A 13106-nucleotide genomic window follows, 5' to 3' on the forward strand; every position below is an offset into this window, starting at 1 on the left:
CTTTGTGTGCTAGGTGTCCTATAGGGCCCAGTGGCTTAGCCTCCCCAATTACCTGAGGTGGACACTCTTGGTTCACCCCTTTGTGGGCTGTGTGCACAGTCTTGTTGTAGTTAAGCCTTGATTGTTGTAGGTATCACTGGGAGGAATTGACCTCCAGGCCAATTGGCTGTGAGAATCAGCTGTGTCTACAGTGGGAGAACTTCTGTGCTGAAGACACCCTTATGGGGCAAGACTTGCTTCAGTGGGGCTTTGGTGCTCACTGAGTCTGCCCCTGAGTGTGTCCCTTATGGATCTGAGGAGTTGTAGTCTGGATGGTCCCACTCTGACCACTGGGTACACTGGCTCTTGGATCTAAGGAGGTGCTAATTTAGCCTCTGCCTGAGGCTACCTAGCAGGAGCAATGGAGAGATCTGCAGATTCCCCTTCCTTGTTTGGGGTTTGGAGGTGCCCAGATGAGGCCCAGCTGTGAAGCAGTGCAAGCTTCTGTGGGGCCTTGGGCCTTCTCTTGGAAGTTCTGGGTCTGTCTGGCCCAGCTGCAGTTTGTTAGGTACTTTTCAGATTGCAAAGGGCCAGGGCATTCATATGCAAAATCCTCTGCCCCAGCTTGAGTGGGGCAGGGTCTCAGGGGATCAACAGGGCGGAGCAAGCAGCTATGGCTGATCCTGAGCCCTGCCCTAAGGGGCCCCGCGTCTCAGTGTCCCGGTTATTGCTGTAAGCACCTCCGAGAGAAAGCTGCCCTCGAGTTCTGCCCGCTGCCAGACCGTCCAGTATCTCCCCGCACGAGTCCGGGTCCCCAGAGACTTCCAAGAACTGGAGTTCAGAGCAGTCAGAGGCTTGTGACTCCCTCCAGATTCAAAAAGACAGCCGTGTTCTCAGTTGCCAGCCCTTGCTGTGTGCGCCTCTGTACCTCTGCACTCTACCTCCGCAGCTCCTCTGAGTCTCAGTGTGCTTTTCTCTTTCCTTCTAGTTGTAGAATTTCCACTCAGCCAGCCTTCCTGTAGTTCTGGATGATGTCCGTTTTGTCTTTTAGTTGTATTTTTGAATTTGTTGTGGGAGGCAGCAATTTCTGGTGTTTATCTATGCCGCCATCCTGGTTTCTCTTCTCATTCTTGCACGAATCTTTGTGCATCAGGCCTCTAGTCTAATCTAATAAAAGAGAAACATGCAAAGTGACTGCACCTCCGGTACGCCCCAGGCTACACCCACCAGCCAATCAGAGTGACAATATGCAAATTAACCCAACCAACATGGCGGCTGGCAGCCACGGAGCTGGATCAAGCAGGCAGCTTGGTTGCCCCGGCGATGGAGGAAGCCAAGCTTCCCGCCTGCCCTGGCTGGCTGTGGCGTCTGCTCAAGGCAACAAAGTTTCAATTATAGAAGATAAATAAATCCCAGATACCTGCTTCCAGCCAGCCTCCACTGGGAGCTTGGGTGGCTGGGGGCCGTGGCCAGCCTGCAAACAGTCATCAGCCCCGCACCCAGGATGGCTACACCCTCATTGGGTGAGGGTCCCCTCTGGGGGGCTTGGCCAGCCTGCAAACAGACATCAGCCACTCACCCAGACTGGCCAGGCAGCCAGCAGAACCCCCTCACCCTGAAGAGGGTTTGGCCAGCCTGCAAACAGCCATCAGCTCTTCATCCAGGCTGGCCAGGCACCCCAGCGGGAACCCCCACCCTGATCCAGGACACCCTTCAGGGCAAACCAACTGGCCCCCACCCATGCACCAGGCCTCTATTCTATATAATAAAAGGGTAATATGCAAATTTACCCTAACAGCAGAACGACTGGGAATGACTGGTCACTATGACACACATTGACCACCAGGGGGCAGATGTTCAATGCAGGAGTTTCCCCCTGGAGGTCAGCGCGCTCCAACAGGGGGAGCTCTGCTTAGCCACAAACCATGCTGACGGCTGCCAGTACAGTGGTGGTGGTGGGAGCCTCTCCCACCTCCTTAGCAGCACTAAGATTGACCGACTGCAGCTAGGCCTGCTCCTCGCTGGCAAGTGGAAATCCCCCTAGGGTTCCCGGGCTGCCAGAGGGATATCTGACTGCCAGCTTAGGCCCGACCCCCCGTGGAGCAGGCCCAAGCCAGCAGGTGGTCATCCCCTGAGGGGTCCCAGACTGTGAGAGGGCACAGGCCAGGCTGAGCCCCCCCACCGAGTGCATGAATTTCTGTGCACCGGGCCTCTAGTATTTTATATTTTTGTGCACTGGCCCTCTAGTGTGTGTATGTGTGTGTGTGTGTATATATATATATATATAAAGCTTGTGTCTGTGATGACCAGGATAACCCAAGGACCAGTCACCATGCGGTGCTAGCATAGAAACCAACCAATCAGAACCTAATCTGGGTGAATTGGAAAGGCAGTTTCTTCACGGAGCTCACATTGTAAGAAGGTTAGGTCAAGGATGAGAATTCAAAATTGCCACCAGCACAGACCTGAGGTGCTGCTTCTCAGAGTGGCCAAGGAGACACCCAGTAGCAGACTGGGGGCGTGACTGAAGGGCTGGTGCTGACATGAAGGCAGGGCCGTTCTGGATTTCCCAGAGGAGCCAATGGCTGCCTAGGAGGTGGAGCTTTTGATGCTGACTGGCATAGAAACAGACCAATCAGAACCTAATCTGGGTGAACTGCAAAGGCAGTTCTATTTAAAGCAGGCTATTTAAAGCAGTGATTCTTTTAAATTGGGACTTTTACATTACTTACAATACGCATTCTGTACTTTTCTCCTCCTTCCTCCCCAAATGTATACTTTTCACTTCAAAACGACAGCCTGTGTGCATAGACATAGGTAAAGTTTGTGAGTGAACTAAGAATGAACGAGACAAATGCTTGCCTTCACGGAGCTTGCACTGTAAGAAGATTAGCTCAGGGACGAGAATTCAAAATTGCCACCTCAGGGTGCCGCTTCTCAGAGCAGGGAGGGATACACCCAGTAGTGGACTGGGGGCGTGACTGAAGGGCTGGCACTGACATGAAGGTGGGCCATTCTGGGTTTCCCAGAGGAGCCAATGGCTGCCTCAGAGGCAGAGCTTTTGATGCTGACTGGCATAGAAACCAACCAATCAGAACCTAATCTGTGTAAACTGAGAAGGCAGAACCTAAGGTGGGGTCTGAGGAGGGGTTTTAAGGGCAACAGCTGTTTGGTGTAAGGTGTAAGAAAGTGGTTCAATTTTTTATTGGCCTGTAACATAAATGTTGGTTGAGAGATTCATGGTGATTCGCTAATATGTTTTTGTTTCTATCTATCCCTTATATCCTTCTGAAAAAAATTAACTTGAATTTTTTCTGCTTCCCATTGTACTACGAGTATGTGCCCATTTTAGATAATCTTCACATGTATTGCTACATTTTCCCACCTGGTATCCTGTTGCATTTTTTTGCAGTGTGAACACTAGTAGGCATGAGTTCATTCTGTAATTCCAGAATTTAAGTGTATTTCTTTGTATTTTTCTTGAAGATATTTCTATTAAAATGTTACTGAAAACATAAAATGAATCCTAAATGATCTATAGAATGTTTCAAAGCCAACTATTTTAAAACTAGATATCTGATTACATAGCTGTTATCTATTGAGATATTTTTAAATTGGGGCAAAAGTCAAAGAAGCAATGAAAGTTATCATTCATTTATTTTTCCTAGGAGTTTCTTTGAGTTGCTGCTTTTTTTTGGAAGAGATGAGTTTTATGAAGAGCCCTTAAAGGATATTCTTGGATCATTCCAGGTAAAACAATTTACTATTTTACATTTTGTCTATATATAAAACAGGCCTTTATTCTCAACCTAAAAGTAGTATATTGGTTACTTATTGCTTATAAGTTTTTAAATTTACTCAGGTGGTAGTGCTTAAGATCCTGTTATACTGGTGGGAAAAAAAAGTTTCGTAAAATGAATTTTAGCTGTATTTGTAAGCAGTCCGTAGATAGGATTCCAATTCTACATTTGCTATACCAGAGCCTATTACCACCACCCTGTAGATTCTTAAGCACATCCTGGACACAAACTCATTTTTTATTGCTGCAGGCTTTGGTTTCAAAGCTCCATGAAGATCTGCCCGTAGCTAGACTCAGGCTGTGTGTCCCATGCCACGCTTCCCCTTGTCTATACCCTGATTTTCTCATCTATTTTCTCAATAGTCTCCCCAAGATAGGAGGCAGATGTTTTTTGCATTCTCTATGAGAGAAGAGAGTAAAAAAATACACAGGAACATTCCTGTAGATGGCAAGAACATTTGATCTTTTTACCATTTACTTAGCAAGAAATAACCTAGTACTGTGGCTCACTAATATGTCCTTAGCACTTCTCTGGGGTGGAATAAAGGAAGATGTGCTTTGAGCTCCCCCTAGGGGTAAAATGTTCAGACAAAGTATCTTACATTTATTCCTGTGGTGTTAACCACAAAGGCTGATGGTCAACCATTAGTATTCCTGTCCACCTTTAGGAAGGAGATCCACAGAGTAACAGAAGAATCATGTGATACTGTATTTCACCTAGAATTTTTATTTTATATTTATTGAAAGCAAGCTTTTAGATTGAATAGATTTTTATTATCAATTACTCTGGTGTATACACAAAACATGAAAATTATAAGCAAACTTAATTGGCTAAGGCATATCTAAAACATCTTCACATTCAGAATCTGAGTCTAGATATGCTTTTCCACTCAGTCATTGATGTCTGTTTTTCTATACCATTTTGTCTTCAGTGACATGAAAAGTGTTGATAATGTAGCATTTCCTAAAATAATAGAAGAACTAAAGTCATTGGTACTTGGCTTTAAAAAGTTTAAGCTGGCTTTATGGTCCTGTTTAGCCAATTTTTGACTCCTGCTTCAGAGGTGTTGTTAAGTTGGATTAATTACCCTACACCCATCCCACATCTTTGGTTCCCAAGAGTTAATAAAGTACTCTGCCAGTCTCAGATTTTATTTTGAGTCACCAATATACCCTTTTGCAAGTGTCCATGATGTCTTTGAATGTCCATTCAAGCAGAATGACAACTATATAACGACCATTACCAGGTTGACAATGGATTCTAAGATATCATTGAATATACAACATTCTGATTTTAGAGTTGTACAAATATGAAAAAATGCATGTTACAATCAATTAAATTAGGAACATTACATTGAACATTTTACTCTATCCATTTTTATATTCAGCAAAAGGTAAAAATACCTGTTGTTATGGAGCTTACATTTTAATTAGAGCCTATATTCAAGTATTTAAAACATTGATTTTCCATTTAGTTTTTCCTTTGACACTTGTGTTCTTGGCAATCCATTCTTAAACTTTTACTCAGCAAATATTTATTGAGTTCCCTCTGTGTGCTAGGTTCGAAGCTCTGGGACAAACAGTAGTAAGCAAAAACAGAAATACCTTGTTATTGTGGAGTTTAATTCTAGTGTGGAAACAGAATGACAATAAACCAAATTGTAAATTAAGAGTATTTTAAACGACTTAGCGAAAAATGATGGAGACCAGGGAGATAGGGAATGCTGGCATAGTGGTATTGGGGAGGAAATTTCAGTTTTAAATGGATCGTCAAGGAATTCCTCATGGAGATGTGGTCTGTGTATTGACAATGGAAACCAATGAAGTGTCCATGGAGTAGATGACTTGTTTTAGATGTATAAAATCATAACATTTTGAAGGGATATAGTCTTTTTTTTTTTTTTCTTGTGAGCAGGGTTTCCATTCAGTTATCAGTATAGTTATTTCCTCAAGGGAGGGTTTATGGATTTTGTATCTCCTACTCAAATTCTAAAGCCCACCACCCTTTCTCCTTTTTGTTGTTTTTTACAATTTCTCTGCCATTTCTGTAATTGTGTTGCTGTGGCCTCTTCCCCTTTTCTTCAGCCTTTTTAACTCTTGCCTCCTAGGAGAGACTTCACCTTTTGTTCCCATTTTAGCTTTACCTAGATAATCGTCATCCATTTTCTGAACTCAGCTATTGCTGCTGGTGCTTCCCAGGCCTGTGCCCTTAGAGCCCCAGGGAGGCCAACATGCAGTACATCCCCTTAAAACTGGGGTGTGTAATGTCTGGCTCGTGGGCCATATAAGGCCCGAGAAATCAATTGTTCTGGCCCTGTCCAGGCACTAGGGGTGAGTTAATTGTTTGACCAAATATAGGCTAATTTTTAAGTTGCTAATTGTGTATAGCCTGCAAATGACGTTATAAATATCCAAATGGCCCTTGGCAGAAAAAGATTCTCCACCCCTGCCCTAAAATCTTGCATTTACTAAGCTTTGTGGATTCTCCAAAGTTTTTGACTGACTTTTGATAATCCAATAGCCATCCGAGTGTCATCTTTGAAAATTAAAAAAAATTTTATATTGCTAGTGTAAACTATTTCCCCAAGTGGTTTCCTTCTGTCCATCTTTCATACCAGCTTAAGATCATGCTCTTTCTCCTCTACCATGTACCTGGGGGTCTTGTTAAAATGCAGATTTATGACTCAGTAGTTCTGGGGTGGGGCCTGTGAGTCTGCATTTCTAACAAGCTCAGAGGTAATACCTATAGTGCTGGTACCTGGATCACACTGAGTCCGCAATGGATTAATATTCTTTTAGTTAATTATTCCTTCTGTATCCACCCTCCACTCCCTGTCCCCATATTCCAACTATAAGTATACTAGCTTTGCTACTCATGCTGTCATCTTGGGTAGTTTCTTTGTCTGTTTCTTCATTTGTGAAATGAGGACAATACTGTACTTGCTGCATAGGATCATCAGCTTGGCATCATTCTTAGCAAAACATCTGACTTAAAGTTTAAGGCAGGCCTTATAGCCTGTCTGGTGAAGGGTGTGGCCTTTGATGTCATACTACTTGGACTTACCTGTTTTCACAATAAAACCAAAACCTAGCCCTTAATTATAAGCTTATTCTGTTCTTCCATTGATTTCTTTTTTTAAAATAAACAATTAATAAGTTATTTTTATTTATTTATTTGTTAATCCTCACATGAGGATATTTTTTCATTGATTTTTAGGGAAAGTGGAAGAGAGAGGGAAAGACAGAGAGAAACATAGATGTGAGAGAAACACATTGATTGGTTGCTTTCTGCCCAAGCCCTTACCAGGGCCCGGGCTGGGGAAGAGCCTGCAACCAAGGTACATGCCCTTGACTGGAATTGAACCCGGGACCATTTGGTCCGCAGGCCGATGCTCTATCCACTGAGCCAAACCGGCTAGGGCCTTCCATTGATTTCTGATATAAAACCTGAGATGTTCAAGTAGAAATTTTTAAGTCTTATCCACTGACTATAATTTTCCTCTGGCTTATTCCCAGAAGAAACTTCAATCTTAGAGCCAGATGTTCCACTCACTGGCTTCTAACAGTTTGCTTTTTTATCCCTTGGTTTCCAATAACTTATTTTTTTTTTTTTTACCTCAACACAAGAAGATGACACATTTCTAATATGATGCACTTACCTCACTATTATTATATTTAATCTGTTCATTGGTGAATTTTCCATAGGCTTGTGATTGAATTCATACAGTAGGCCTCTAGACGCCATTAGTTTAGTGACATTTTCTAGATTCCCAGTGAAATTACAAAAATAACATAAAATAAGGAAAAAAATTCCTTATGAAAGATAGAAAGGACGAAGACCTGTATCAAGAACTTGGACAAACCAGATTGAGAGTTGGGCCAAACAATATTTGATTAACTGAATGCAATTAAATAGGGGAATTTGAGAGAGAGAGAGAAAGAGAAGTGGGATCTCCCAGTGCTATCTAGTAATGCCCTCCTCTCCTCACACCCACACATCAGTGTATAATAAGAGGGGCTGGAGGAAATAGTAGATGGTAGGGCATTTGGTGTGTGGTCCGTGTCATTTTTGTTGGTGCTTTAAAAAAAAAAAGTTTTTAGTTTGTTAATCCTCTCATGAAAAATCTGCACAGTCACCACAGATAAAGGCACTGAAGAATCTTTACTCTTTCTGTTGTCCAGTCTCCAGCTCACTTTTTGTCAGCACCAACATTGACCTTTATAGTCCCCTTGATTTTTTCCATTCTGTTCTTGTGCTCCTTTTGCTGTTGTCTTGAGGTCTTCTTCTTGACATACTGGTCATGTCTTGCAAGTCTGTGTTTGGGTTCATTTTTCTTTGCATAATTTAAGGAATCAAATCATGCCAAAGCCAGTAAGTGGTCTTGCCACCACTAAAATGGGTTCTGAATGCAAATACAAAGATGACATCTGGTATGGTCTTATACATTTTGGCCAGTTTTTCACGAATTTTCTGTCTTAGGGTGCCTGCTTAGGTGAAGGATGTCAGTGATCATTTGTTCCCACTGAAATAGTCTGTTGGTCATGAACTTCCTTATCCAGATAGTTACTGTGTTGTTCATGATGGAGGCTAATATTCAAGCAGCCAGAGAGGAAAAGAGTTGTTGGTGCTTCTTGAAAGTTTAGCAAGTGTGCACCAGAGCCCACAGAACAGGAATTGTGATATGACTGTTATACCTACATTAAAAATGGGATGTATGACTCTGCATGAGAGCATTCCTTCCATCGAGAGAATGAAGATATATCCCAAACCAAATGTAGCCTGTCCCAATACCCAGAGGTGAGAGAATCTTGAAAAGGTATGGTTGTCTCCCATGTAGTTGCCTCTTTACTGCCTCATAGGCCATTGATCTACCAAATGAAAACTTCTCCTTCTCTTTTGCTTTGGGCTCAGGATTCCACAGAGAGACTTATTTACCCATTAGTAAAACAGCTCTCAGTTCTAGATATTCTAGATAAAGATGAATAAAGAGAATGTCATTTACCATCAATTACATGGTAACATAAGACAGTTATAAAAGAATCAGTTATGAGCATTATTTACAATAGCCAAGATCTAAAAATGGCCCAAATGCCCATCAGTAGATAACTGGATGAAAAAGCTATGGTACATTTATACAATGGAATACTATGCAGTTGTAAAAAAAAAAAGAGAGAGAGAATCTTAACTTGTGTAATATCGTGAATGGACCTGGAGATTATTATGCTAAGTGAATATAGCTAGTCAGAGAAAGACAAATACCATATGATCTCACTTATATGTGAAATCTAATGAACTGACGAACAAAATAGAAACCAAGGCATGGATATATGAAACAGACTGACAGCTGTCAGAGGGAGCAAGTTACAGGGGACTGGATGAAAGAAGATGAAGGGATTAGTCAGTGAACATATATGCATAGATCATGGACACAGATAACAGTGTGGTGATGGCCAAAGAGGGAGTTGAGGGTTGGGTGGAGGCAGGAAAAGGAGGGGGTGATGGGGACATTTGTAATAGTGCCAACAATAAAAATAAAGAAAAAATATGAATTAAAAAATTCAGTTATTTTCTTGCTGGGGTTGAGTTCAGGGTATCTTCCATGAAACTAGAAATGAAATTTTAAAGAAGGGAAAACCCCAGAGAATGTGTGGAAGTAAATATTGCATAGAGATGAAACTACTAAATTACAAGTGTAGTAAAGGCAATCAACAGCAGATTAGCTCCAGAAAAAAACAAATCAATGAAGGAAATGATATCTAGAAATTAATTTTCAATTCAAAGTTATGTGTAGTCATATCTGGTATAATCTTCAATTTTCAGGATAAAGGGAAGTTCCTACAAATGCAGGACTCATGTAGAATAAACACAATTCCCACAAAAGGAAAAATATTATCAGGCTGGCAATGACTTTCCATTATAACAAATGCCAGCCTAAATAGATACCTTCTAAAGAGTTTTTCAAGAGAAAAAAAAAATATTGTTTACTACAGTTGCCCAAGCCCTACAGTTTATGAGAGAGGGCAATAGAAATAAATAGTCCAAATACTTGGAAAACAAACCATCTACATGTCATTTACCAGGAAAACAAAGAATTACGACCGCTGATTTAGAAATGATCAAAACAAAGAATTTACAAAGAAAGTTGTTACAAAATAAAAGAAATAGGATTGACCAAAGGAACCAAGTTAAAATTAGTGGATTATTATTAATATGGCTATTATGAAAATTCTATCAATGTCAGAAATGTTTCTGGAAAAAATACGTTTTAAATAAAAGCACATACATAATAATCTAGAACTAAAATCTCAGATTATAGTATCGATGGGGATAGGAAGATAGAGGAGAATTAAGTATATTATTGGGTATCTAAACTGAAGTAACCCCACAGGGTAGGGTCATTCACTATGTGGATGGTGATTACAGGGGGAAGAGTGGGATATAGAAAGAAGGTAGTTCTACTTTAAACACAGAGTTTTAAATATCTTTGGAACATCCAAGTACTAATGCCCAATTATGGTTGGACACATGGATTTATATTTGTACCTTTCTAGTTTTTATTTTTGAAACAAAAAATATATACATTACTTTTATAAATGAAGAGAAAAATTAGTGTTATAAAGTGTTTTTTGTTGTTTTTTCAATTTAGAAAAATAAAAGAGACTTTGGAGTAGTCTGCGAAATGCCAACCAGTAATTTAGACGCCTTACTTCTACCTCAGAGAAGACTATCTCTATCCCTTGAGGACAATGTATAAGTCAGAAAAATCTTTTCTGTTCAGACTAGAAGTAGGTCTTAGTTAAACTTTCTTTCTTGCAACTCCACCCAGTATTTTTTTTTAAATCTGCTTGTCCTTCTTTAGGTGAGTGGGGGAAAAGGTGGGAGGTAAGGAGTATAACCTTCCAAGCAGGAGGACTGTCTTATTGCAGTTGTATCATAAGAGCATAAAATAAATCAAAAGTAAAAGAACCAGCCCTGACCAGTTTGGCTCAGTGGATAGAGCATCGGCCTGCGGACTCAAGGGTCCCAGGTTCGATTCCGATCAAGGGCATATACCTTGGTTGCGGGCACATCCCCAGTTATGGGGTGTGCAGGAGGCAGCTGATCGATGTTTCTCTCTCATTGATGTTTCTGACTCTCTGTCCCTCTCCCTTCCTCTCTGTAAAATATCAATAAAATATCCCTGGGGCACAACCAAATGCTCCTGGGAACCAGGACAGAGACCATAAATTCCTTCATTGTCATTGGGGATGTTAACTATCCTGCACCCACCTAAGTAAAAGAAGTATGTGTCTATCATCTTACTTTTTATCCAATCCCAGAGTTTCCCTGCTTTCCTTTCTCCTGCCTCTCTAATCTATCACTAATGGATTTCATGTAACCCACTTCTCTTCCTTTGATGTAATGTATAAAACAAGGTGAAAAACTATCATTTTCTGGAGCATTATCCCAATACGTTGAGATTGTGCTTCCCGGCAACTGTCTTCAGTTTGGCTCAAATAAACTCACAAAAATTCTTTAAAAAAAAAAAAAAGAGAGAGGAGGTAAAATAAATTATTCCCACCCTGTTTCACTGGCATCTTGACCTCCCCTTATAAAGTTAGAGTGTATATTTCCTGGCATTATAAATCAGCACATCTCTGAGATTTTTTTTTTTTTTTAGCCAATATGAAGTTTAGAATTACTGACTTTCTACTAAAACCTTCTGAGGACCATGTTCTTAGATTTCTTGGAATAAGTTGCCCAAAGACTTAATTTGGTGAAGTCCTAATCATGATATTCAAAAATACCTTTGCAGTTGTGGCTTTTAAAAAATACAACCATAATAGCAAGACATTTTGTGAGTATCAGTTTCAAAATTGTGTTCCCACATGTTCTTTTCTAATAGAAGTTCTGTATTATGTCTGTTCAACATTTTGCCTGCATATTACTTCTCTCCCTTAAATTTTTCCACTGTTAATCAAAACACTAATCGCATTATATTCAATCTGTAGTTTGATAGTCTTTCCAATAGCACTGTTAGATCTGGTGGGTAGAGACTGACTCATCATTATGTCTCCAACACTTTGTAGTCTTACTTGAGGGGAGATTAAAAATGGCGGTGGAATAAGTGGATGCTACACACACAGGTTCCCAGGGTCAAAATGAATTATACAACTAAAAAATCAACTGAAGACTAACTGGAGAAAACCCTGATAACCAAAGATGGAAAGTGAAGAAGACATAGAGACTGGTAGGGTGGAGGCACAAAAGGGCTGGCCAGGTTCCCACAGACAGCAGCTGAATTTCTGGAGACAAAAAACCAATGCCCAAATGAAAGAGAATTCTCCAGAAGAAGAGATAAATGAAATGGAAATAAGAAATTTATCTGATACAGACTTCAAAATAATGATGGCAGTGATGCTGACAGAATGAGAAAACATGTAGTAACTATGAAAACGGTCATAAAGAATGACACAGCACAAGTAAAGAATATATTGGAAGGAATACACAGCAGATTAGGGGAAGCTGAGGATCAGATCAGCATATTGGAAGATGGTAGAAAAAGTCAACCAGTGAACAAAAAAGAAAAAACAATTAAAAAACAAGAGGACAGCTTAAGGGAGCTGTGGGACAACATGAAACAATAATATTCGCATAATTGTGCCAAAAGAGGCAGAAAGTGATCAAGGGATAGAGAACATGTATGAAGAAATAATGACAAACTTCCGTAATCTGGTGAAGGAAAAAGTCACACAAGTTTAGGAGGCACAGAGAGACCCAAACAAAATGAACTCAAACAGAACCATGAGCAGACACATAATTAAAGTGCCAAAAATTAAAGACAAAGAGAGAATCTTAAAGGTAGCAAGAGAAAAGCAAAGTGTTACCTACAAAGGAGCTCCCAAGGCTGTCTTCTGATTTATTACCAGAAATTCTACAGGCCAGAAGGGAATGGCATAAAGTACTTAAGGTGATGAAAAGCAAGGATCTGAATCCAAGATTACTATATCCAGCAAAGCTATCATTCAGAATAGATGGTGAAACAAAGAGTCTCCCAAACAAAAAAAGTCTAAAGGAGTTCATCACCACCAAGCTAGTAGTATAAGAAAAAGTAAATGGACTCCTGTAATAAGAAATGGAGAGAAAAACTTAGGCATACAGAATTAAAATGGCAATGAATAAGTACCTATCCTATATACTAATTGAGGGATATGCTAATTAGCCCGGATGCCTTAGCAGTCATGACCAGCGCAGACCTGAGGTGCATGTAATAGTCACAACCAGTCAGGTGCGGCCTGGGAGCGGCCCCCGGTGGAAGTGGCCACCGGCGGGGGCGCACGTGGGCCC

The 13106-nt window shown here is 40.8% G+C and overlaps 1 protein-coding gene across 1 annotated transcript in view; it reads left to right on the forward strand.

The window, feature by feature from the left end:
- ZNF654 (zinc finger protein 654) overlaps positions 1 to 13106 on the forward strand; it is a 100055-nt gene that overhangs the window by 44648 nt on the left and 42301 nt on the right. The window contains exon 3 of the mRNA XM_005878102.2: positions 3648 to 3729. Coding sequence (XP_005878164.1) covers positions 3648 to 3729 — 82 coding nt within the window. The remainder of the gene's footprint in view (positions 1 to 3647; positions 3730 to 13106) is intronic.

This window comes from Myotis brandtii, unplaced genomic scaffold, assembly GCF_000412655.1.
Source record: "Myotis brandtii unplaced genomic scaffold, ASM41265v1 scaffold546, whole genome shotgun sequence".
NCBI classification, from domain to species: domain Eukaryota; kingdom Metazoa; phylum Chordata; class Mammalia; order Chiroptera; family Vespertilionidae; genus Myotis; species Myotis brandtii.